Here is a 25,429-nt window from a genome sequence, read left to right as displayed (position 1 = left end):
GAAAGCACATCCTCTGGCTCAGTTTGATCTACACCTTGGTAGATCTGCTAATGGGAATTGCTATTTTTTCTTATTTGTTATGACACACATTTATTGAATCAGATATCTTGATGCTGATTGTCTCCCAGACAGATTTACTCCACCAATCTTAATAACCAGTGTTTCTTGTTTCCCAGTTTTATTTCCACAGTATTCCGCCAATCCCATTGTTATTTCTCCCTTCTAGTTTAGCTCGTTCTTTTCTTCAATATCCTTTTTCATAATCCCTTTCCCATCTGCGTCCACCCAACTATTCAGATTTTATTACCAACAATGGTAAGGATGTAAGATGTGTCATACAGCCTAATGTATATCACTATTTCTGGTGGTGGGTATTGATTCTTGAGAGCAATGCATGCAGGAGATAGTCCATCTTAAGGAGTCCCTTCTGAAACATTATTAACATCAGCTCAAATGTCAGAATGAACCTGGTTTAGTCCTGGAGGTGCTTAACAGCAACAATAACAGCAGAATACAACCCCTCCATTCAATTGTGAACTCGCTGGCGTCTCATTAAGTGAGATGAATGAATGAATCCTTTCCCACACACAGAGCAGGTGTACGGCCTCTCCTCAGTGTGAACTTGCTGGTGTCTCAGCAGAACACCTGTGGCTTTAAAAGTCTTCTCACATTCAGAACATTTGAAAGGTCTGTTATCAGTGTGAACAAGTTGATGTGAATTGATGTGAGCTAGAAGAGTGAATCCCTTCCCACACACGGAGAAGGTGAATGGCCACTCGCCAGTGTGAACCTGCTGGTGTGTCAGTAGGTGGGATGAACGGGTGAATCCCTTCCCACATATGGAACAGGTGAATGGCCTCTACCCTGTGTGAATGCGCTGGTGCATCAGCAGATCCCTTGTAGTTTTAAAGCTCTTCTCACAGTCAGAACATTGGAAAGGTTTCCGATCAGAGTGAACTCGCTGATGCAACTTGAGGTGGTCAAACAAATAAATCCCTTTGCACACACAGAGCAGGGGAATGTCCTCTCCTCAGTGTGAATTCGCTGGTGTCTCAGAAGATCACCTGCAGTTTTAAAGGTCTTCTCACATTCTGAACATTGGAAAGGTCTGTTATCAGTGTGAACAAGTTGATATGAGCTGAGGTGAGATAGTCGAGTGAATCCCTTCCCACACACGGAGCAGGTGAGTGCCCTCTCCCTGGTGTGAACTTGTTGGTGTTTTATGAGGTTCATTGATTGTCTGAACACTTTCCCGCAGTGAGAGCAACTGAACCATCTCTCAGTGTGAACAAACTGGTGCTTGACCAGGTCCTCTCGTCTTTTAAAGCTCTTCTCACAATCAGAGCAGTTAAACAGCCTCTCATCAATGTGAACGAGCTGGTGTCTCAGCAGCTGGGACAGAAAATTGAATCTCTTCTCACACACGGAGCAGGTTAACGGCTTCTCCCCAGTGTGAGTTCTCTGGTGTATATGTAAGCTGGATGATAATGTAAATCCCTCCCCGCACACCGAGCAGGAGAATGGCCTCTCCCCGGTGTGACTGCGTCGATGAATCTCCAGCTGCGATGGGTAATTGAATCCCTTTCCGCAGTCCCCACATTTCCATGGTTTCTCCATGGTGTCTGTGTCCTTAAGTCTTTCCGGGTTGGACAATCAGTTGAAGCCTCATTCACACACAGAACACGTGTATGGTTTCTCCACACGGCGAATGGTTCTGTTTCTTTTCAGGCTGTGTAACTGGTTAAAGCTCACTCCACAATCAGTGCACTGGAACACTCTCATTCAGGTCTGTATGTGTCTCGGTGCTTTTTCCTGTTGTTTAAAATCTTTCCTCACAGTCAGAGCAGACAAACATTTCTCCTTCCACATTCAAAAGCCGATGATATTCAGGTCTGGATGAACTGAGTCATTCTGTCAGATCCTGATGTGATTTTTTTGTTTGAGTTACCAATCTGCAAATCTTCCCCTTCTAAAGCCCTGTAAAAAGAGATTACAATAAACATCACTGACAGTCCAGGACAGAAATTCAAAACAGACAATTCTAGTTCCAATGGAACATTTTTCTTCTCGTTCCCCCAAAGCTGTAAATCCCCATCCCACACACACTCCCTCCTCCCTGGGCTAAAATCCAAATAAAGTGTTGGATAATTAATTCTTTCTGTACCCTTTCAACAAATCCTACAGAGATAGCAAAATGTTCGATAATTCACTTCAGTCACGACTCGTAACAAAACATTAGACAATCAAACATTTGAAAGTGTGTTCCCTTGCTGAAATGTGGGAAAAACTCTGTCTGGACTTCAGCAGAATCCAGAATCCCACCTCTCAAAGGCACCGCCCAACCACACGGAAGTAAATGTATAATGGAGTTCAGGAGAAAAGATACCATCTGCAAATAAGCTATGGGACAAATACATTACAAGACAGCCCGATCGCCCACTGTATAAAACTCATAAATAGGATGTAAATGATTGAGAGTTTAATGAACTCAAGCTAACAATAGAAAACGCAGAGTGCAGCAGACCTTTCATTTATATTCTATAAATTTAGGATTCCTGCATTTTGTAACATATTGTAATGACTTTATGCTGAAATGATCATAATTGTGCAATCCTTTAACTGATTAATATTTTCTCTTTATTTTAATATTGCCTATAACTATGTCATGAATGATGATTACTTGTTTTATTTGTATCATCATCGGATAGATACATGGATGGGAGAGGTCTGGAAGGTTATGGACTGGGTGCAGGTCAATGGGACTAGCGGAATAATATTTCGGCACAGACTAGAAGGGCCGAATGGCCTGTTTTTCTGTGCTGTAGTGTTCAATGGTTCTATCATCACAATTCAGTACCTGCCACTGTGATGACTTTTCCATAAACCAATTATCTATCGAACCAAACCAATTATCTATTAATCTGAATCACCCTGACCGACCATACAGAATATCAGATGTTAACCCTGTGTCTAGAAATTACTGTGTGGAGATTTAATAAGCAATCGTGAAGGTGGTTTCTCCACACCTCCCAGGCTTTCCTTCCTTCTTTCTCTCCCTCTTTAACTAAGTTAAACTCAGTCTCTTGTCTCATTTTGGTTTCTGGTTCTCTTCCTGCCCAATGTAACCCTGGGCTTTTACAAGGAGCCATTTGTTCAGTTTCCCAAAGAGAGATCAGAGTCCCCATCAATTTGAGCCCAAAGTGTAACCTCTCATTTATTGCCCCCCCTCCCCCATCCTCTGATGTGAACCATCCTCCACTCGCTGACCCAGGATGGCGGCCGTTAACCTGGGCCTGTTCCCGGGAGGGAGAAGCCCCGCAGCTGCAAACCAGGAGCTGAAAATTATTCCTCAGGGTTTGCGGATCCACAAAGTGTTTGCAAATCCTCCCGGTCCAGCCACCGGCTCCATCGCTCCCTCTACCGGCTGCAGAAGCGACAAACAAGTGGCTCTCCATGGTCATGACTGACACTGCGCATGCTCTAAACACTGGGAGGGGAGGGGGGGGGGGGAATTCACTGAGCCTGCGCACTGGTCTCCTGTGGTGTGGATAGGGGACATTCTCTACCGCGGGGGATGCTGGGTAAAAGCCCCACCATTGTGATTCACAATTCAGGTTCCTGTGATTATTTTGTGGGAATGAGGTGGAGACTGACCATAGCACCAATCAATAAAGTTAGGAACTTGACGTGCTGTAACCTGCAAGGTTACAGACGAAGAACTGGATAGTGGGATTGGGCTGGCACAGGCATGATGGGCCATATGGCCTCCTTCTGTCCTGTAAAGTTTCATTTTCAGTTGCCATCGTTGAAGATGTTGAAGACTGAGATTTAGACTAAGACAGAATTTTGGTCTCTCAGGGAATCGAGGATCATGGGGAACAAGCAGGAAAGTGGAATTGAGGCTGAAATCAGCCACGATCGTATTGAATGGCGGAGCAGGCATGACAGGTTGTCTGGTCTAATCCTGCTCTTCGCCCTTATGTTCTTACAACAGCGCTGTCTGCTTTCATCTAAACTCATTGACAGACATCCAGAATATTAAACTCCAGCCCAGTTACAGGGGTTGCTAACAGCAGCAGAAACAAAGGAATCATTAACAGCAGAATCCAACCTCTGCAGTCACTTGTGAACTGGCTGGTGTGTCAGCAAGTGAGACGATCGAGCAAATCTCTTCCCACACACAGAGCAGGTGAACGGCCTCTCCCCAGTGTGAACTTGCTGGTGTGTCAGCAGGTTCGATGACTGAGAAAACCCCTTCCCACACACAGAGCAGGTGAATATCTTCTCCTCTGTGTGAACCCGTTGATGTGTCACCAAGTTGGATGATGAAGTGAATCCCTTCCCACACACGAGCAGGTGTACGGCCTCTCCCCAGTGTGAACTTGCTGGTGTTGAATGAGGTGAGACGACTGTCTGAATCTCTTCTCACATTGAGAACAACTGAACGGTCTCTCATCAGTGTTAACAAGCTGGTGTTTAATTAGATCCAGTGAGATTTTAAAGCCTTTCCCACAATCAGAGCATTTAAAAGGCCTCTCGTCAGCATGAACTCGCTGGTATAAATGAAGGTTGGACATCAGAATGAATCCCTTCCCACACACGGAGCAGGTGTACGGTCTCTCCCCAGTGTGAGTGCGTTGCTGAGCTTCCAGCTGGGATGGGCAAGTGACTCCCTTCCCACACTCCCCACATTTCCACGGTTTCTTTGTGGTCTCAGTGTCTTTGTGTCTCTCCAGGGGACGATCAGTTGAAGCCTCATCCACAAACAGAACATATGTATTGTTTCTCCTCACTGTGAATGGTGTGATGTTATTTCAGGCTGTGTAACTTGGTAAAGCTCTTTCCACAGTCAGTTCACTGGAACACTCTCACTCAGGTGTGTGTGTCTCGGTGCTTTTCCAACCACATTGATGCTTGAAATCTTTTCCCACAGTCAGAAAAAACATTTCTCCTTCCATGTTCCTGATGAATCAAGTGACTCTGTCAGCTCTTGATGAGATGTTTGGTTTGAATTTCCCATCTTCAAATCATCTCCTTCTAATATCCTGTAAACAGAGTTTACAAAAGTTATCACTGTCAGTCCAGGATAGAAATTCAGAACAGACAATTCTAGTTTCTATGAGACATACTTTCTTCTCTTGTTCTCTCAAACATGTTGTCCAATTGAACTAAAAGAGCCCAAAATCAGCATCAAAGTCCCAACTAGAGTGAAGAGAACTTTCCTAACTAAACCAGAATGTTGTTTCAAGTGTCCCTGAGACACTGTGTACCCTGAGGTACCCATCGGTGGTGGATGATATCAGTCGTCCGGATGGACACCACATGCTTCCTCTCCAGGGCCACCCAGACATGGACAAGACCATGGAAGCAAGGCCAGAAGCCTCTTATGGGGTAGAAACAGAAAATTCTGGAAAAACCCAGCTGGTCTGATAGCATCTGTGGAGAGAGAAACAGAGTTAATGTTTCAAGTCCGTACGACTCTTCTTCAGAGCCAGTGAAGTCACCTCTGCTTGATGAGAGCCAACGTATTTGGGAGATTTGGCTTTGAGAGGACTGCCACATTCCTGATTCTGTCCCTGAGACGCCCAGAATGTGCTGCAAACAGTGAAGGTGAAAGTTGTTGAGCTTCCTTTCCTGATCGCTATAAATCATCCATGTTTCACAGCCAGACAACAAGGTGCTGAGGACATAGGCCTCATAGACCAGCATCTTGGTGCTGAGAGACAGCTTGACGTGAGTCGGCCAAACATGGAGCTGCTTTCCCATGGATCGAGTTCTGCATCAAGAAACAGATTGTCTGTCATTGTGGACCCAAAGTCACAGATTTCACTGGCCACTTCCAGCTGGGTGTTATTTAGTGTGATCAAGTATGGACACCGAGTCCCCAAACCAGTTTTCTTGATGTTTACAGTAAGGGAGAACAAGTTACAGACATGGGAGAGACAGTCCATGAGTCTTTGTAGCTGAGTTTCTGTGTGAGTCACAAGCATGACATCATCAGCGTAGAGGAGGTCTCTGATCGAGACAGGCTGTATTTTGTCTTCACTTTCAGTCTGGACAGATTGTGGAGTTTTCCGTCTAACCGAGTATTCAGGGAAACTCCTTCCATATCTGCAGGGAAGGCCAAGGTCAGGAACATGGAAAAGAAAATGCCAAACAAACTGGGGACTCGGACACAGCCCTGTTTCACTCCATTGTTCACACTGAAACTGTCAGAAGTGGAGCCGTCAAACTGTATAGTACAGGGTATGTTGTCATAAAAGGAGTGGGTGAGATGGAGGAGCTTTGGTGGACAAAGTTTTTGTTGCAATCTCCTCTGTCCCCTTTGTTTTTGTAAATTGTGATTATTTTTGTGTCACGCACGTCCTGTGGAACGGATCCGACCTTCCAGCAGAGTTCATGAATTAAGGGGAATGATCACACATGGTGCTTTTAAAAAGGGATACTGCAGCCCAGAGTATCAGTGACATCTCCAGAATATTAAACTCCAGCCAGTTATAAGGGTTGTTAACATCAGCAGAAACAAACTTGACATTGTCAGACTATCAATCCTGAACATGATTAACAGCAGTGATAACAGCAGAATCCAACCCCTGCAGTCACTTATGAACTCGCTCATGTGTCACTAGGTTGAAGGACTGAGTGAATCTCTTCCCACACATAGAGCAGGTGAATGGTTTCTCTCCAGTGTGAACTCGCTGGTGTGCAATGAGGGTGGATGACTGCCTGAAACTCTTTCCACAAGAAGTGCAGCTAAACGGCTTCTCCCCAGTGTGAACTCGCTGGTGTCTCAGCAGACTGGATGTCTGAGTAAATCCCTGCCCACAAACAGAGCAGGTGAATAGCCTCTCCCCAGTGTGAACTCGCTGGTGTTCAGCGAGGGCCGATGAATGCCTGAAACTCTTTCCACAGGAAGTACAGCTGAATGGCTTCTCCTCAGAGTGAACTCGCTGGTGTGACCTAAGGCCGGATGAATGAGTGAATCCCTTCCCACACACAGGGCAAGTGAATGGCTTCTGCCCAGTGTGAAGTCGCTGGTGTATATTGAGGTCAGATGAAGACCTGAACCTCTTTTCACAGTGAGTGCAGCTGAATGGCCTCTCCTCAGTGTGAATTCGCTGGTGTAACATAAGACAGGATGTCTGAGTAAATCCCTTCCCACATACAGGGCAGGTGAATGGCCTCGCCTCAGTGTGAATTCGCTGGCGTGACATGATTTTGGTTGTCCGAGTGAATCCCTTCCCACACACGGAACAGGTGAATGGCTTCTCCCCAATGTGAATGCGTCGATGGATTTCCAGCTGAGATGGATAATTGAATCCATTACCACAATCCTCACATTTCCATGGTTTTTCCATGGTGCCGGAGTCCTTATGTCTCTCCAGGTTGGATAATCAGTTAAAGCCTTGTCCACACACAGACCACGTGTATGGTTTCTCCCCACTGTGAATGGTGTGATGTTTTTTCAGGCTATGTAGCTGGTGAAAGCCCTTTCCACCATCAGTGCACTGAACACTCTCACTCGATTGTGTGTGTGCCTCAGTGTTTTACCGGTCACACTGATGTTTGAAATCTTTTCCCACAGACAAAACAGACAAGTATTTCTCCTTCCACATTCAATTGCCGATGATATTCAGGTCCTGATGAATCGAGTGACGGTTTTAAATCTTGATATGAAGTTTGATTTGAGCTTCCCTCTGTAAATCTTCCCCTTCTAATATCCTGCAAAAGGAGTTTACAAAACTCTTAACTGTCAGCACAGCATTGAAATTCAGAACAGGCAATTCTAGTTTCTATGGACCATTTCTTCCTCTTGTTTCCCCAAAGCTGTAAATCCCCGTCCCACACACTCTCCCTCCTCCCTGGGCTGAAATCCAAATCCATCTCACCATTTCCACCATTTCTTTCCTCCACTCCCAGTTTTCTCCCTCCCTCTCCTCTGCCTGGGTTCAGTTCTCCAGCTCCTGTCTGCAGACTGACAATAAAATCAATGAGTCTTATTGGGGGTTTGGGGCCTCCAGCGGGTGTTTCTGAATCCTCCCCGCCCACCTCCCAGGGTTTCCTTCCTTCCCACAGATCAGATCCTCATTGATTTGAGCCCAAAGTGTAACCTCTTATTTATTGTCCCCCCCTCCCCCATCCTCTGATGTGAACCATCCTCCACTCGCTGACCCAGGATGGCGGCCGTTAACCTGGGCCTGTTCCCGGGAGGGAGAAGCCCCGCAGCTGCAAACCAGGAGCCGACAATTATTCCTCAGGGTTTGCGGATCCACAAAGTGTTTCTCCCACCCACCGCCTCGCTCTGACTCCGCTTCTCCAGGACAAAAATGCGCCTCTCCCCGAAAGGCCATCAATCACACTGCGCATGCTCCACGTTTCTCGACACTGCGCCTGCGCACTGTTGGCCAGCTTCGTCTGCCACACTGCGCATGCTCCAGCTCACACTGCACGGCTGATTGACGGCAGTTCTGGACCAATAGGAAGAGGGGAAGCTTTGGATGTGCTAGAGGGCGCAGCTGCTGCTCCAACCAATCGGAGTGAATGAGGGGCGGGGCTGAGCCCGGATCTCCCTCATTGGCTGAAACTCTGCATCATTTTGAAAGCTGATTTGTCTCAAACTCCAGGAGAACCGGACCTTTCTGTTTGTGGCGTAAAACAGATGAAACCCTGTGGGTGTGGAGCAAACATTTCAACATATTTAAGTGAAATGTGCAACATGTTGAAACAATGCACAAACAATTTAAGGCCTGACTTCAAGGCATCGCAGGGCAGACAGTGAATGTCACCATTAGAACAAGGCGAGTCCTTGGTTTCAATAAATGAACCGCCAGAAGGGTTAGGACAGGTTAGAGAGAAGTTTAATACTGTTATCATTCGGAACAACACAGACTATAAAGAAAATATTGATCTCAAAGACAATGTCTTGTAGTATATTGTGCTGAATCAGGTTTAAAGGGCTAAATGATGTACGTTTTCTATCTTGAAATGTTATTTTAAAATCTGGAACTTGGATAGTGATTAGGTGGGCAGGTTTGGATCAGTGATGAAGTGCCACATCAAAGGTTAATGCAGTAAATAAAAGCTCATGGTTCAGGGGGTAACATATTGGTATGGATAGAAGATTGGCTAGCTAACTGGAAGCAGAGAGTTGGCATAAATGAGTCTTTTTCCGGTTGGCAGGATGTGACAACTGGTGTGCCACAGGGATCAGTGCTGGGGCCTCAAATTTTTACAAGTTATATAAATGACTTGGATGAAGGGACCATAGGAACGGTTGCTAAATTTGCTGGTGACACAAAGATAGGTAGGAAAGGAAATTGTGAAGAGGATGTAATAAGGCAACAAAGGACATTGATGGGTTAAGTGAGTGGGCAAAGATCTGGCAAATGGAGTATGACATGGGCAAATGTGAAATCGTTCGTTTTGGCAGGAAGAATAAAAAAAGCATATTATCTAAATGGTGAGAGATTGAGCAGCTCTAAAATTCAGTGGGATCTGATGTCCCAGTGCATGAATCACAAAAGCTTAGTATGCAGGTACAGCAGTTAATTAGGAAAGCTAATAGAATGTTAAGACAGAGATGAGGAGAATTTTTTTTCCTCAGAGGGTTGTGGGTCTTTGGAACCTATCTAAGAATTATCTCCATCAAGCAAAACATCAATATAAGGAAAATTAACATCATCTGTAATATCAGGAGGAAAGTAGTGGCTGCAATTATCCAAGGATATTGTCCTGCATTGTATACTATCTCTCACCGGAGCTGTTCACAAGGATGGCAATAGAGCTCTCAATGTTTTTCATTTTTGCTGGTGTTTGGTTAAGTCTATGGGTTGCTGTTGCCTTAATTGGGACGAGTTTTGGAATTTGTTAAAAACTATAACAGTAGTAATTTGTAGCCATGTGTATATGTTTTAACCTGTATAAATTAATAAATGTTTCAATTAGTTTAATGTAAAACCTCGAGAACTGATGGTCTGATTCCTGAATTTAAGGCCGCACCTCAAACATAACACTCAAAATTATAGGTTATGACAGTTGTTTAAAGTTTCCCTCTGGGATTTTTAAATAACTATACTTCACCAACTGCATTAGTCATAATAGCAAATAAACACTGGATCGATCTGCGTCAAGAAATTCAATCAACCTGCGACGAAGGAAATCTATGTGCATTGTGTAATTGGATGAACAGGGCACTTGGTTCGACCATCACCAAAGTTGACTCCCACTGAAATCTTATGGTGAAGTGCTCACCAACAGAAGTAATCAGATGTCCCGCTGAGTTGAACATTACTGTGATCTGTACACCCATGAGATGGACATCTCCCAGACTCTGTATGACTCTCCAGTAACTTCCTGTCATGGTTAGTTGGACAAGGAACCCTCATCACTCGAGCTTGAAAAGGCCATTGATTGTTCAGCAAACAGAAAGTCACCCGGCTTAATGGAATTCCAACTGAACTGCTCAAGCACGGAAAGTCCCATCTATTGTTTGCACCTCCTTCTCTGTTGGGAGGTAGGAACCATTCCACATGCATGACACAAAAATCATCCCAATAACCAAAAACAAAGGTGACAGAAGAGATTGTGACTACAGGGCCATCTCACTCCTTAGCGTCACTAGGAAGACCTTCACTGGGTCATGTTTTAAAGACTTTATCTTTTTGCAGACCCAGTCAATGGTGTTTCTTGCTGATAGTTCTACAGTGGACATGATCTTCTCCGTCTACCAGCTACAAGAGAAGTGGAAGAAGAAGAAAGGAAGAGCAATAGTGATAGGGGATTCGTTAGTTAAGGGAACAGAGAAGTGTTTCTGCGGCCGTTGAGATGACTCCAGGATGGTATGTTACCTTCCTGGTGCCAAGGTCAAGGATGTCACCGAGTGGGTGCAGGCTATTCTCCTGGGGGAGGGTGAACAGCCAGAGGTCGTGGTCGACGTTGGTACCAATGACTTAAGTGGGAAGAGGGATTTTGTCCTGCGGACAGAATTTAGGGAGCTAGGTAGAAAATTAGCAAGCAGGACCTCAAATGTATTATTCTCCATATTACTTCCAGTGCCATGTGCAAGTGAGTATAGAAATAGGAGGATAAGGCAGATGAATGTGTGGCTGGAAAGATGTTGCAGGAGGGAGGGCTTTAGGTTCCTGGGACACTGGGACTGGCTCTGAGGGAAGATGGCACCTGTCCAAGCCGGAAGGTTTGCAGCTGGACAGAGCCAGGACTGAGCTCCTTGAGGTGTGTTTGCTTGTCCTGTTGGGGTGGCTGGGAGGAGTGGGGGGGGTGGGGGGGGGGGTGGAGTGGGGCGGGGGGGGCGCTTCAAACTAATTCAGCAGGGGTGTGGGAACCAGGAGAGAATATTAGTGAGTAATACCAAGGTGCACAAAATACTGGGAGAGACAGATAACACTAGAATAGCAAATAGGGAGTGAGGGAGAAAGTATTGCACTCAAAATCAGGGTTACACTAGATGTATGTGAATGCACGGAGTATAGTAGATAAGATTGCTGAGTTACAGGCGCAGATTGCCATGTTTCGTTGTGGCGATGACAGACAGCTGGCTCAGGAAAGGGCAGGACTGGGTGTTAAATATTCCTGGGTACAACTTGTTCAGGAAAGATAGGGCAGGAAGAAAAGCAGGAGTGGTGGCTGTATTGATTAAGGAAAGCATTGCAGTGCTGGAGAAAGAGGATGTCCCAGAGGGTTCAAGGACAGAATCAATTTGGCTGGAGCTAAGGAACAAAAAGGGTGCAATTACATTGCTCAGTGTAGTCTATAGACCAGCAACTAGTGGGAAGGATGTAGAGGACCAAATCTGCAGGGAAATAGCAGAGAGGTGCAAACATTATAGAGTAGTTATAATGGCGGACTTTAATTTCCTGAATATAGACTGAAGTAGTGGTAGTGTAAAGAGTAGAGTGGGGAAAGAGTTCCTAGGGTTTGTTCAGGCAAATTTTCTACAGCATGTGTCCAGTCCAACAAGAAAGGAAGCACTGCCAGACCTGGTTCTTGGAAATCATGTGAGTCAAGTAGATCAGGTGTCAGTGGGGGGATATTCAGGAGACAAAAGCCCAACGCAAACTGGAGGAACAGCACCTCATCTTCCGACTAGGCACTTTACAGCCTTCCGGGCTGAATATTGAATTCAACAACTTTAGATCTTAAACTCCCCCTCCCCCCATCCCCACCCCGTTTCTTCCCCCCCCCCCACTTTTTTTTCAATAATTTATATAGATTCTTCTTTCCCCACCTATTTCCATTATTTTTAAATCTAAACTAAAACCTTGTTAGTCTTTCCACCCCACCCCCACTAGAGCTGTACTTTGAATATCCTGTCTTCCATTCTTAATTAGCACTTTTCTCAGACAAATGTCACCACCTTCGACACCTCTTTGACCCTTTTGTCTGTGACATCTTTTGATTATCTGCTCATCTCCACAATCACCACACCCTCAATGTGTCTCCCCCCCCCCCCCCCCCCCCACCCACCCACCTTAAACCAATTTATATTTCTCCCTTCTTCTAACTATGCTTCAGTTCTGCCGAAGGGCCATGAAGGCTCGAAACGTTAACTGATTTCTTCTCCGCCGATGCTGCCAGGCCTGCTGAGTTTTTCCAGGTAATTCTGTTTTTGTTCTATCATAAGGTTTAGGATGATGATAGAAAAGGACAATGTGCAATCCAGAGTAAGAATAATTAACTGGGGGAGGGCCGACTTCAATAGAGCAAGAACACAACTGGGCCGGATAGACTGGAACCAAAAGTTGGTGGGAAGAGGTAGCTGAACAATGGGCTACCTTCAAAGAAGAAATGGTTCGAGGTATGTTCTCTCAAAAAGGAAAGGTAGGGCAAATAAATCCAGAGCTCCCTGGATGAAAAATGAGATAGAAGTTAAGATAAAGGAGAAAAAGTGTGCCGATGACAGGTGTCAGATAGAAAATACAATTGGGAACCAATCAGACTACAGAAGGTTCAGAAGGGAGGTGAAAATGCAAATAAGAGAAGAAAGGAGGGGTCATGAGAAAAAAACTGGAGCCAACATAAAGGGGAATGCCAAAGTTTTCTATAGGTACATAAAAGGATAGTAAAAGGAGGAGCCAGGGTGAGATGTTAAATGAATATTTCGCATCTGACTTTACCAAGGAAGCAGATGCCACACAGGCCACGGTGACAGACGGGGAACCTCTGTCACTGGAAGGGTACAAAATTGATAAGGGGGAAGTGTTTGTTGAACTGTTGGTACTTAAAGTTGACAAGGCACAGGGACTGGATGAGATGCATCCAAGGATATTGAAAGAAGTGAGAGTGGAAATTGCAAGGGCACTGGCCATAATTGTTCAGTCTTCCTTTGACTCAGGGGAGGTGCCAGAGGACTGGAGAATTGCAAACATTACGCCCTTGCTCAAAAAGGCTAAGGATAAGCCCAACATTTACAGACCAGTCAGTTTAACTTCGTTGGTGGGGAAGCTTCCAGAGAAAATTATTTGGGATAGAATTAGTCATCACATGGAAGAATTTGGGTTGATTAGGAAGAGCCAGCAAGTATTTCTAAAGCGGAAATCGTGTTTAACAAGCTTGCTGGAGTTCTTTGAAGAGGTAACAGAGACGGTTGATGAGGTGTTTGATGTGTTGATGTGTTTATGGACTTTCAAAAGACATTCAATACAGTGCTGCACAACAGACTTATGAGAAAGGTTATAGTTCATGGAATAAAAAGGACAATAGTAACGTGAATACAGAATTGGCTGAGTAATAGGAAACAGAGAGTAATGGTCAATGGATATTTTTCTGGCTGGAGGAAGGTTTCTAGTGGAGATCCCCACAGGTCAGTATTGGGACCCTTGCTTTTTGCGACCAATATTAATGATCTGGATCTTGGTGTGCAAGGGACAATTTCAAAGTTTGCAGATGATACTAAACTTGGAAGCACTGTAAACTGTGAGGCAGACAGCATAGAACTTCAAAAGGACATAGGCAAGTTGGTGGAGCGGGCAGATAGATAGCAGATGAAGTTCAATGTGGAGAAGTGTGAGATGATGTATTTTGGTAGAAAGAACATGGAGAGGCAATATAAAATAAGGGGTACAATTCTAAAGAGGGTACAGGAGCAGTTGGGCCTGGGTGTATACGTGCATAGATCATTGAAGGTGGCAGGACAGGTGAAGAGAGCCGTTAATAAAGCATACAGTATTCTGGGCTTTTAATGGGGCTTAGAGTACAAGAGCATGGGGATTATGCTGAATTTATATAAGGCACTAGCTAGACCTCACCTGGAGTATTGTGTACAGTTCTGGGTGCCACAGGATAGGAAGGATGTGATGCATTGGAGAGAGTGAAGACGAGGTTTCCAAGAATGGTTCCAGGGATGAGAATCTTCAGTTATGAAGCTAGATTGGAGAGGCTGGAACTATTCTCCTTGGAGAGGAGAAGGTTAGAGGAGATTTGATAGAGATGTTCAAAATCACGAGGGGGCTGGATAGAGTAGATTGGGGCGTGGAGGTGAACTGTTCCTGCTCAGAAAAGGATAGAGAACAAGAGGGCACTGATTTAAAATGGTTTACAAAAGAAGCAAACATGATGTGATAAAAAAAAAATTCACTGAGTGAGTGGTTCGAGTCTGGAATGTACTGCCTGGAAGTGTGGTGGAGGCAGGCTCAATCGAAGGCATTGGGTGATTATCTGAATAGAAACAACGTGCAAGGCTACAGGGAAAGGGCGGAGAATGGCACTAAGTCATAATGCTCATTTGGAGAGCCAGTACAGGCACGTTGGGCCAAATGGCCTCCTTTTGTGCCATTACAATTCTGTGGTTCTGTGATTATCAGAAGGATTTGAGATCCCAGTTTGAGCTGGAAAATCATGGGTAAAATCATGAAAAGGTCATTCACCAGCTCAATGTGGAAATGACTTATATAAAAGCCACATACTGCGGATGCTGGAAATCTGAAATAAAAACATAAAGTGCTTGAAAAACTCAGCAGGTCTAGTAGCATCTGTGGAGAGAGAACATAGTTAATGTTTCGAATCTGTATGACTCTTCTTCAGAAGAAGTGATTCACTTCGTCACCCCATTCGCTGACACAGCAACACAGTTACACTTGAGAGACACCATTCAGATACTGCATTTGTGCAAAGGGGTTGACTCACTTTGCCCACCTGTTAACACACCAGTTTTAAACCTTCAGAGGCTTTGATCCAAAATTGCTACATTTCTACTGACAACACAGAGTTTGAATGTTCTGTGTATGGGAAGAAAAGTCATTTGTTCAAGCCGCCTACTGAGAACAGAAGAAGAGTCATATGGACTCGAAACATCAAGTATGTTTCTCTATCCACAGTTGCTGTCAGAACTACTGAGTTTTTCCAGCATTTTCTGTTTTCCTTTCAGATTTTCCGCAACTGCAGAATTTTGCTTTTATGATAATTTTATATCTTGGCCCTGTGGCTCCAATCAGCATCGGATCACAAAACATAATTTTCTGCTGTACAAAATCACATTTCAATGGCAGCCTATTTACCCAGCATTCGCCGCGGGGCGGAATGGACCCTATTCTTTTTATTCATTCACGGGATGTTGGCGGTGCCGGCTCGGCCATGGTTTAGAGGAGCTCCTTGCGCAGGCGCTGTACCGAGCAGCGACAAGAACATGCGCAATGTGAGCTCAAACTAGAGCATGCGCAGTCCGGAAAGCCCGGAGCTGACCGAAGGACTGAGAAATATCGAGAACAGGCGAGTTAAGGGAGCCGGTGAGTGGGGAGGAGTGGAAGCGGCGGAGACGGCGGGGATCTTCATAAACACCCAGTAGAGGTCTGAAACCATGAGTAAGAAGCTACCGGTCCTGCCGTTGCATCAAACGAGGTGGCGGCAGGTGGGACCCGCTTTACCTTCGGAGTGAGGCCCGAGTAAACCGCCGCCATATGTATAGGGGACGATGTGCAGCATGGCGCATGCGCCGCCGCCATCTTTCTAGTGGGAAATATGCAGCTGGACTCAGAATCGCACAGAGCGGAGGAGGCCCTTCGGCCCATCGAGTCTGCACCGACACGTGAGGAACACCTGACCTACCTACTTAACCCCATTTACCAGCAGTTGGCCCATAGCCTTGAATGTTGTGACGTGCCAAGTGCTCACCCAGGTACTTTTTAAAACATAAAAGCAAAATACTGCGGATGCTGGAAATCTAGAACAAAAACAAAAATACCTGGAAAAACTCAGCAGGTCTGACAGCATCTGCAGAGAGGGATACAGATGATGTTTCGAGTCCGTATGACCCTTCATCAGAACTAAGACTTATAGAAATGAGGTGAAATATAAGCTGGTAGAAGGGGGTGGGACAGGAGAGCTCGATAGGGGGCCAGTGGAGGCCAAGAAGAGATTTCCAGCTTTTCAAGAATGTGAGGCAACCTGCCTCCACCACCCTCCCAGGCAGTGCATTCCAGAACGTCACCACCCTCTGGGTAAAAAAGTTTTTCCTCACATCCCCACTAAACCTCCTGCCTCTCACCATGAACTTGTATCCCCTCGTGACTGACCCTTCAATTAAGGGGAACAGCTGCTCCCTATGCACCCTGTCCATGCCCCTCATAATCTTGTACACCTCGACCAGGCCGCTCCTCAGTCTTCTCTGCTCCAACGAAAACAACCCAAGTCTATCCAACCTCTCTTCATTACTTAAATGTTTCATCCCAGGCAACATCCTGGTGAATCTCCTCTGCATCCCCTCCGGTGCAATCACATCCTTCCTATAATGTGGCGACCAGAACTGCACACAGTACTCCAGCTGTGGCCTCACCAAGGTTCTATACAATTCCAACATGACCTCCCTACTTTTGTAATCTATGCATCAATTGATAAAGGCAAATGTCCCATCTGCCTTTTTAACCACCCCACTGACATGCCCCTCTGCCTTCAGAGATCTATGGACACACAAGCCAAGGTCCCTTTGTTCCTCAGAACTTCCTAGTGTCATGCCGTTCATTGAATACTTCCTTATCAAATTACTCCTTCCAAAGTGTATCACCTCGCATTTTTCAGGGTTAAATTACATCTGCCACTTATCTGCCCATTTGATCATCCTGTCTATATCTTCCTGTAGCCCAAGACACTCCCAAAGCAATTAAGAGAGCAAACAGGGGGTATGAGAAAGCTCTGGCTAGAAAAGCAGGGAAAATCCCAAGATATTCCAGAAGTATATCAATAGGAAGAGGATAACCAGGAAAAGAGTAGGACCCATTAGGGACCAAGGGGGAAACCTATGGGTGGAGCCGGAGTGACGGTCTGGAATGCACTGCCTGGGAGGGTCGTGGAGACGTGTTGCCTCATATTCTTTAATAAGTACCTGGATGAGCACTTGGCACATCATAACATTCAAGGCTATGGGCCAAGTCCTGGTAAATGGGATTAGGCAGGTAGGTCAGGTGTTTCTCACATGTTAGTGCAGACTCGATGGGCTGAAGGGCCTCTTCTGCACTTTGTGATTCTGTGATTAAGCTCCACCCTGCACTTTCTCTATTCCACTAATGCCTCCACTGATTTGCTCCCCTTGTACCTGCTAAAAGCCTCTCTTTTCCTTCTCATCGTATCCTGAATATCTCTGGTCATCCATGGTTCTCTCGTCTTGTTACTCCTTCCTATCACCCTAGTGGGAACATGTTGAGCCTTAACCCTTCCCATTTCCTTTTTTAATTCCCCCTACTGCTCTTCTGTAGATTTCCCCACAAGTAGCTGTTCCTAGTCTACCTTGGCCAGATCCTGCCTTATTTTACGAAAATCTGCTCTCCCCCAATCCAAAACATTTTTTTTGCAACTTGTCTATTTCTTTGTCCAAAACAAGCTTAAGTTGTACTATGTTGTGGTCTCTGTCACTAAAATGCCCCCCACATGTGCATTCATCCCTTTCCCTGTCAGCGGGAGGAGAGAATATTGTGAGTGTCCATCCTGGGCTGACAGGGATGGATTTTGGAAACTCTTTTTACAGGGGGTTAAAAGGGGAGGATTTACACAGAATAAACTCAAACCAAGAGAAATGTATTTTTCCTCTGAATGTCTATCCTGGACTGACAGTCATGGATTTTGGAAATTTCTTTTCCAGGGTATTAGAGGCAGAGGATTGATGGACGGGAAACTCAAACCAAACACCACTTCAAGATCTGACAGAGTCACTTGATTCGTCAGGACCTGAATATCATCAAACTTTTAATGTGGAAGGTAAACAACTTATCTGTTCTGCCTGTGTGCAAAGATTTCAAGTAAGGGTAAGAATAATTAACTGGGGGAAAGACAACTTCAATGGGGTAAGAATGGATCTGACCCAGGTAAGTTGGAATTTCAAAGGGAATGGAGTTTAAAAATTGGGAAATCTTGCTCAAACTATATAAGGCACTAGTTGGACCACACCTAGAATACTGTGAAGAGTTTTGGTCCCCTTCTGTAAGCAAAGATATGCTGGCATTGGAGGCAGTCCAGAGAAGGCTCTCGAGGTTGATCCCGGATATGGAGGGATTTTCTTATGAGGAGAGGTTGAGTAGTCTGGGCCTGTGCTCAGTGGAGTTTAGAAGTGTGAGAGGCGACCTTATTGAAACATATAAGATTCTTAGGGGTCTTGACAGGGTAGATGCTGAGTGGGAGAGTCTAGGAACAGGGGACATAATCTCAGAGTAAAGGGTCGCCCAATTAAGACAGAGACAATAAAGAATTTCTTCTCTCAGTGGGTAGTGAATCTGGAATTCTTTACCGCAGAGGCATGTGGAGGTTGGGTCGTTAAGTATATTCAAGGCTGAGATAGACAGATTTTTAACCTGTAAGAGAATCAAGGGCTATGCAGGATAGTGGAGTTGAGGATTATCAGATCAGCCTTGACCTCATTGATTGGCGGAGCAAATTCGATGGGCCGAATAGCCTACTTCTGCTCCTACATCTTATGGTCTTATGAATTAAAAGTTGGCAGGTGAAACTGTAACTGAACAATACACTGCCTTCAAAGAAGAGAGAGTTCTGACACAGTAAAGATATATTGCCATGAAGGGGAAGGGTAGGGTAAACAAATCCACAGCCCCCTTGATGAGAAAAGAGATAGAGATTCAGATAAAGGAGAAAAAGTGTGCTTATGACACATGTTAACTGGATAATAAAACCAAGAACCAGGCTGAATAGTGAAGGTTCAGAGGGATTTGGAAAACCAAATAAGAAAAGCAAAGAAAGCATGAAAAGAGACTGAAAGCAAACATGGAAATAAATCAAGAAGTCTTCCATGGGCATGTAACTAGTAAAAGGATGGTAAAAGGAGGAGTGGAGGCAATTAGAGACCAAAGAGATGATTTACGCATGGAGGCCGGGGGCATGGATGAGGTATTAAATGAATATTTTGCATCTGCCTTTACCAAGGAAAAATATGCTGCACAGGTGATTCTGAAAGAGGAGATAGTTCAGACCCTTGTGGGGTTTAAAATTGATAAGGAGGAGATATTGGATAGTCTGTCTGACAAAGTTGACAAAACCCCAGGACTGGATGAGATGCATCCAAGGATACTGAGGGGAAATGAGAGTGGAAATTGTGGAAGCGCTGGCCATAATTTTCCAGTCTTCCTGAGATTCAGAGTTGCTGACACAGGGACTGGAGAATTGCAAATGTTACACCTTTGTTCAAAAAAGGTGTAAAGAGAAGCCCAGCAACTACAGACCAGTCAGTTTAATCTCGGTGCTGGGGAAGCTTCCAGAAATGGTCATTCAGGACATATTTAATAGTCACTTGAGAAAATGTGGGTTAATTAAGGAAAGCCAGCATGGATTTGTTAAGGGAAAATCATGTTTAACTAAGTTGCTTTAGGTTTTTGATGAGGTAACAGAAAGTGTTGTTCAGGGTAATGCTTTTAATGTTGTGTTACATGGACTTCCAAAGGGCATTAGATAAAGTACCATGCAACAAACTTCTGAGCAAAGATTATAGCTCATGGGATAAGAGGGACAGCAGCAACATGGATACGAAATTGGCTGAGTGACAGGAAACAGAGAGTCATGGTTAATGGATGTTTTTCAGACTGGAGGAAGGTTAAGAGCGGAGTTCCCCAGGAGTCAGTGTTCGGACCCGCGCTGTTCCTGATACATATAAATAACCCAGACCTCAGTGTTCAGGCACAATTTTGAAATTTGTGGACAGAGTCTTGAGTGGGCATAGACCACGTAGCAGGTTCCCTTCCCTGAGATGAGGAAAAATTTCTTCACTCGGAGGGTGGTCAACCTGTGGAATTCTCTACCACGGAAGCCTGTGGAGGCCGAGTCACTGAGTATAGCCAAGGAAGAAATTGATCATTTTTTGGATATTAGGGGCATCAGGGGGTATAGAGAGAAAGCAAGAATATGGCGTTGAGATAGAGGAACAGCCATGATCATATTGAATGGTGGAGCAGGCTCAAAGGGCTGAATGGCCTACTTCTGCTCCTAATTTCTATGTTTCTGAAGGAAATTAGTGAACCAGTTGGGTTTTTAGGACAATCCAGCAGTTTTCATAGTCACTTTTTCCTGGTGCCGGCCCCACAAATTACCAGATTCATTAAGCTCAATTTCACAACCTGTTTTTGTAGGTTCTCTCCCATTCACTTTTTCTGTTTTAAATCAATTTCACAGGGTATTAGAAGGAGAGGATTTGCAGTCGGGAAATTCAAACCAAACATCACATCAGAATTTGACAGAGTCGCGCAATTTATCATAACCTAAATATTGGATTTTGAACATGGAAGGAAAAAGCACCGTTCACAGTGGAGAGAAACTGTACACATGTTGTGTGTGTGGACGAGGCTTCAGCCAATCATCTGACCTGTCAGAACATAAATGCCGTCACAACGGGATGAAACCATGGAAATGTGTGGAATGTGGGAAGGGATTCAAATCCCCGTCTGACCTGGAAAGTCATTGCCGCACTCACACTGGGGAGAAACCGTTCACCTGCTCCGAGTGTGGGAAGGGATTCACTCGTTCGTCCTATCTGCTGATACACCAGCGAGTTCACTCTGGGGAGAGGCCATTCACCTGTTCTAAGTGTGGGAAGGGATTCCTTCAGTCACCCAACCTGCGGACACAGCAGCGAGTTCACACTGAGGAGAGACCTTTTAAATGTTCGGACTGCGGGAAGTGCTATAAAGGTTCCATGGAACTGATGCGCCATCAACGTGTTCACACTGACGAGAGACCATTCAGGTGCTCTCACTGCGGGACTGGGTTCAGGTGGTTGTCTCAACTCACTGCGCACAAATACAGTCACACTGGGGAGAGGCCGTTCACCTGCTCTGTGTGTGGGAAGGGATTCACTCAGCAATCCCATCTGCTGACACACCAGCGAGTTCACACAGACGAGAGACCTTTTAAATGCCCAGACTGTGGGAAGTGTTTTAAAAGCTCCCAGGACCTGATGTCCCATCAAAGTGTTCACACTGGGGAGAGGCCGTTCAGGTGCTCTCACTGCGGGACTGGGTTCAAGCAATCATCTCAACTAATTGTACACCAGCGAATTCAGATTGGGGAGTGGCTGTTCACCTGCCCTGAGTGTGGGAAGGGATTCACTCAATTATCTACCATGCTAACACACCACTGGGTTCACACTGGGGGGCAACCATTCATCTGCCTTGAATGTGGGAAGGGATTCACCCACCCATCCAACCTGCTGACACACCAGCGAGTTCACACTGGGGAGAGACCATTTACATGCTCTGAATGTGGGAAGGGGTTTGCTTATTTATCTATACTGCAGAGACACCAAGTTCACAAGTAACGACAACGGTTGGATTTTGCTGTTAATCACATTCAGGACTGAATTATGTGTATTGGGGTCTGTTTCTGATGATATTAATAAACTCCAGCCCAGTTATTCGGGCTGATATTGTAGATAAAGGTCAATTAGATTAGCTTTGTGTTAAACACACAGTGTCTTGAGTCTTTTCAATATTTCTAACCCAAGTTAGTTCCTTCTGAAGTGCTCTCTCTCACCCCTGTCCCCTCCATCCTCACTTCCAACAACAAGTGTGAGGAGCTCATGGAGCTTCTTTGTCACTAAGATTGAGACAATCTGATCAGCTGCCTCTGCTACTTCCTTCCTTCCCTCATCGGCAGCGGCTGTGATTATTTGAATTAGATTTTTACATAATCACTTGGTAAGTGATCGGGTGTCACTGAACATTTGTCAGAAAATTGTTCCATTATCATCCTCACAGTGACTGTATCTTGCAGACCAAGTGATTCTATCTACACCAGCCTTTCTGGAGAAGATCACCAGAGAAGAGTGAAGACATTACAGTCCACAGCCCAGCTCATAGTGGTGCACACATCTGATAAATCCAATTAAAATGCAGAGTATATCAGTCTGCTACAGGTTTATCGATATACATTGATTATCAATCATAAGAAATAGGAACTAGAGTTCCTGGGTCCCTGGTTTGAAACCAGGCAGAAACATTATCAAAACATATTTTAAGTGTGAGCAATAATTCATCTTTATTGTTAAATATTAACTGTATGTAATACCTTACAGCCATGTGACATTAGCTCTTCCCCTCTACAGTCTGTACACACTGAAACTAGACAGAATCTTCCACTTGTTCCCATTTCCAGTCCTGATGGTTCAGAAAGCTTCCCTCAAAGCTGCATTTGCCAGCTGATTTGTGTAAGATTATTAAAGGCTCCTGCAGCATGATCTCCATCACGAACAGTCGGTCAAAGCTACATTTCAGACAGGGCAACAAACCCATCAACGATTCTGTCTTCCCTGCTCTATCGTGAGTGAGACAGGGAAAAGCAGTAGGATTTTGCCCCACCCTCACCAATCACCCACTGCGAACAGAAAGCAGTGACAGCAACTTCAATCAGCGGGTTACTGCCCACCCCTGGGATGCAAGATACTCCAATACGGGCCAAACCTCCTAATACACCAAGCACCGATTCAGATTATTAACTTTAAACATTGCTGCTGTTTTCCGGAGTGAACCCCAGATCTCCATTCCTCCGGTAGTGTCACCGCATTTAAATGGAGTCTGTCTCCATCCCGCTTTGTTAAAATCACAGTTGTTGGGTTAGGAGTGAAAACTGCTCTTTTCTTCACTGGAAGAGTGGGAGAGCAGTTTGTAGGTGCGGGTCTGATATGCAATGAATGATGATTGAATATTTTTAAGGCAGAGGTCGATAGATTCTTGTTAGGCAAGGGAATCAAAGGCTATCGGGGTTAGATGGGAATGTGGAAATCGAAACACAAGAAGATCAGCCATGATCTTATTGAATGACGGAGCAGGCTCAAGGGGCCAAATGGTCTAGTCCTGTTCCTATTTCTTACACTCTTATGACAGTTTAAAAGTGGCAAGTTCCACTCAAGCCCCTGCACCAACAGAACCGCTCAGAGTCACAGAATTAGAATAGTCACTTCCTGGAGGGCTGATAGCATCGGGTCCACATCTGATGGGATCCAGTTGAGAATGGTCTAATTCATAAAATTACAGAAGGGAAATTAAGGAACTGCACCTGAAACTATCCAAGTCACAGTGAAGATTTCTTTTCCTGTGTTACTTGTGTGGCTTGTTCAATGAAATGTTTGTCCCGGGTAATGGAAGGGAAGGATTGAGAGTTTTCAGTGTGGGACAGAACTGAGAGCAGAGAGAACTGATTGATACAGAATGGCATCATCATCCCTTTTGTGCTTTTTTCATTCATTCATGGGATGTAGGCAGTACTTTTTTTTTTTGTAAAAATATACTTTATTCATAAAAATCTTCAATCACATTCAAAACCATTTCAAAAACAACATTACAAGGGTACAATCCAGGTTAAACTTTTACAAAATGTATCACCAGGTGCATCAGTACAAACAATATTACAGTCATTTACAGCCTTTCATTTTGATCTGTACAGCCCGAGGGGCTCTAAACAGTTCCCAGTCTCTCGGTGCGCTGTGGTAGAAAGGTCTTAGACAGCGACCCTTCCCCATTGCGCCTTTGCGGCAGCTGCCCCAAGCTTTAGTGCGTCCCTCAGCACGTAGTCCTGGACTTTGGATTGTGCCAGTCCGCAACAATCGGTCGGGGACAACTCTTTGTGCTGGAAGACCAACAAGTTTCGGGCAGACCAAAGCGCCTCTTTCACCGAGTTGATGATCCTCCAGCTGCAGTTGATGTTTGTCTCGGTGTGTGTCCCTGGGAACAGCCCGTAGAGCACAGAGTCCTGTGTCACAGAGCTGCTCGGGATGAACCTCGACAGCAACCACTGCATCTCTCTCCAGACTTTCTTTGCAAAGGCACAATCCACAAGGAGGTGAACAACGGTCTCTTCCCCACCACAGCCACCTCGAGGGCATCGTGCAGAGGGGGTGAGACTCCTGGCGTGTAGGAAGGATCTGACGGGGAGGGCCTTTCTCACCACCAGCCAAGCTACGTCTTGGTGCTTGTTGGAAAGTTCTGGCGATGAGGCATTCTGCCAAATGACTTTGACAGTCTGCTCGGGGAACCATCCCACAGGGTCCACCCTCTCCTTATCCCTCAGGGCCTCTAGGACGTTACGTGCTGACCACTGCCTGATGGACTTGTGGTCAAAGGTGTTTTTCTGCATAAATTTTTCCACCAGGGACAGGTGGTACGGCACGGTCCAACTACTTGGAGCGTTCCGCGGCAGCGTGGCCAGACCCATCCTTCGCAACACCGGGGACAGGTAGAACCTCAGCACGTAGTGACACTTGGTGTTTGCGTACTGAGGGTCTACGCACCGCTTGATGCAGCCGCACACAAAGGTGGCCATCAGTATGAGGGCGATGTTGGGCACGTTTTTTCCCCCTTTATCTAGAGGCTTGTACATCGCGTCCCTGCAGACACGATCCATTTTCGACCTCCAGATAAAGCGGAAGATGGCTCGAGTGATCGCCATCGCGCAGGAGTGTGGAATGGGCCAGACCTGCGCCACGTACAGCAACAGCGAGAGTACCTCACACCTGATGACCAGGTTCTTACCCGCAATGGAGAGGGAGCGTCGCTCCCACATGCCCAGTTTCCTTTTCACCATAGCCACTCGCTCCTTCCAGTTTCTAACGCATGCCCCGGTCCCTCCGAACCATATCCCCAGCACCTTCAGGCCGTCAGCCCTGGCAGTGAAGGGGACAAAGGATCGGTCAGCCCAGTTCCCAAAGAACATGGCCTCGCTCTTCCCACGATTTACCTTGGCTCCCGAGGCCAGTTCGAACTGGTCGCAGACGTGCATCAGTCTGCGCACCGACAGCGGATCCGAGCAGAAGACGGCGACGTCGTCCATGTACAGGGAGGCTTTTACCTGAGTGCCTCCACTGCCTGGGATCGTCACTCCTCTTATGCCCGGATCCTTCCTGATGGACTCGGCAAAGGGTTCTATGCAGCACACGAAAAGGACAGGCGAGAGAGGGCAGCCCTGCCTGACTCCAGATTTAATCGGAAAGCTATCT

General features: G+C 45.6%; 3 protein-coding genes and 1 long non-coding RNA gene across 4 annotated transcripts in view; 2 read left to right on the top strand and 2 right to left on the bottom strand.

Moving 5' to 3' along the window:
* The window catches only part of LOC144697725 (uncharacterized), a 45,922-nt gene that overhangs the window by 10,816 nt on the left and 9,677 nt on the right, over positions 1–25,429 (top strand). The window contains 2 exon segments of the mRNA XM_078569733.1: positions 20,831–21,328; positions 21,494–21,617. Of these exon segments, the coding sequence (XP_078425859.1) occupies positions 20,831–21,328; positions 21,494–21,617 (622 nt within the window).
* Positions 17–7,577, bottom strand: LOC144697581 (uncharacterized). The gene is made up of 2 exons (XM_078569627.1): positions 7,561–7,577; positions 17–1,812 (listed from the first exon to the last, which is right to left on the bottom strand). Exon 2 carries the CDS (start codon positions 1,615–1,617, stop codon positions 886–888), a length of 732 nt encoding a protein of 243 aa, XP_078425753.1. The 5' UTR covers positions 1,618–1,812; positions 7,561–7,577; the 3' UTR covers positions 17–885.
* On the bottom strand, positions 6,600–7,214 carry LOC144698359 (uncharacterized). The gene has a single exon (XM_078570314.1). It carries the CDS (start codon positions 7,212–7,214, stop codon positions 6,600–6,602), a length of 615 nt encoding a protein of 204 aa, XP_078426440.1.
* LOC144697580 (uncharacterized) lies at positions 15,686–20,710 on the top strand. The gene is made up of 3 exons (XR_013580396.1): positions 15,686–15,740; positions 18,086–18,201; positions 20,617–20,710. It is a non-coding gene; the product is annotated as an uncharacterized LOC144697580 (long non-coding RNA).

This window comes from Cetorhinus maximus, chromosome 23, assembly GCF_964194155.1.
Source record: "Cetorhinus maximus chromosome 23, sCetMax3.hap1.1, whole genome shotgun sequence".
Taxonomy (NCBI): Eukaryota; Metazoa; Chordata; class Chondrichthyes; order Lamniformes; family Cetorhinidae; genus Cetorhinus; species Cetorhinus maximus.
The sequence above is the reverse complement of the archived record's forward strand: the minus strand, read 5'-3'. Positions and strand labels throughout refer to the sequence as shown.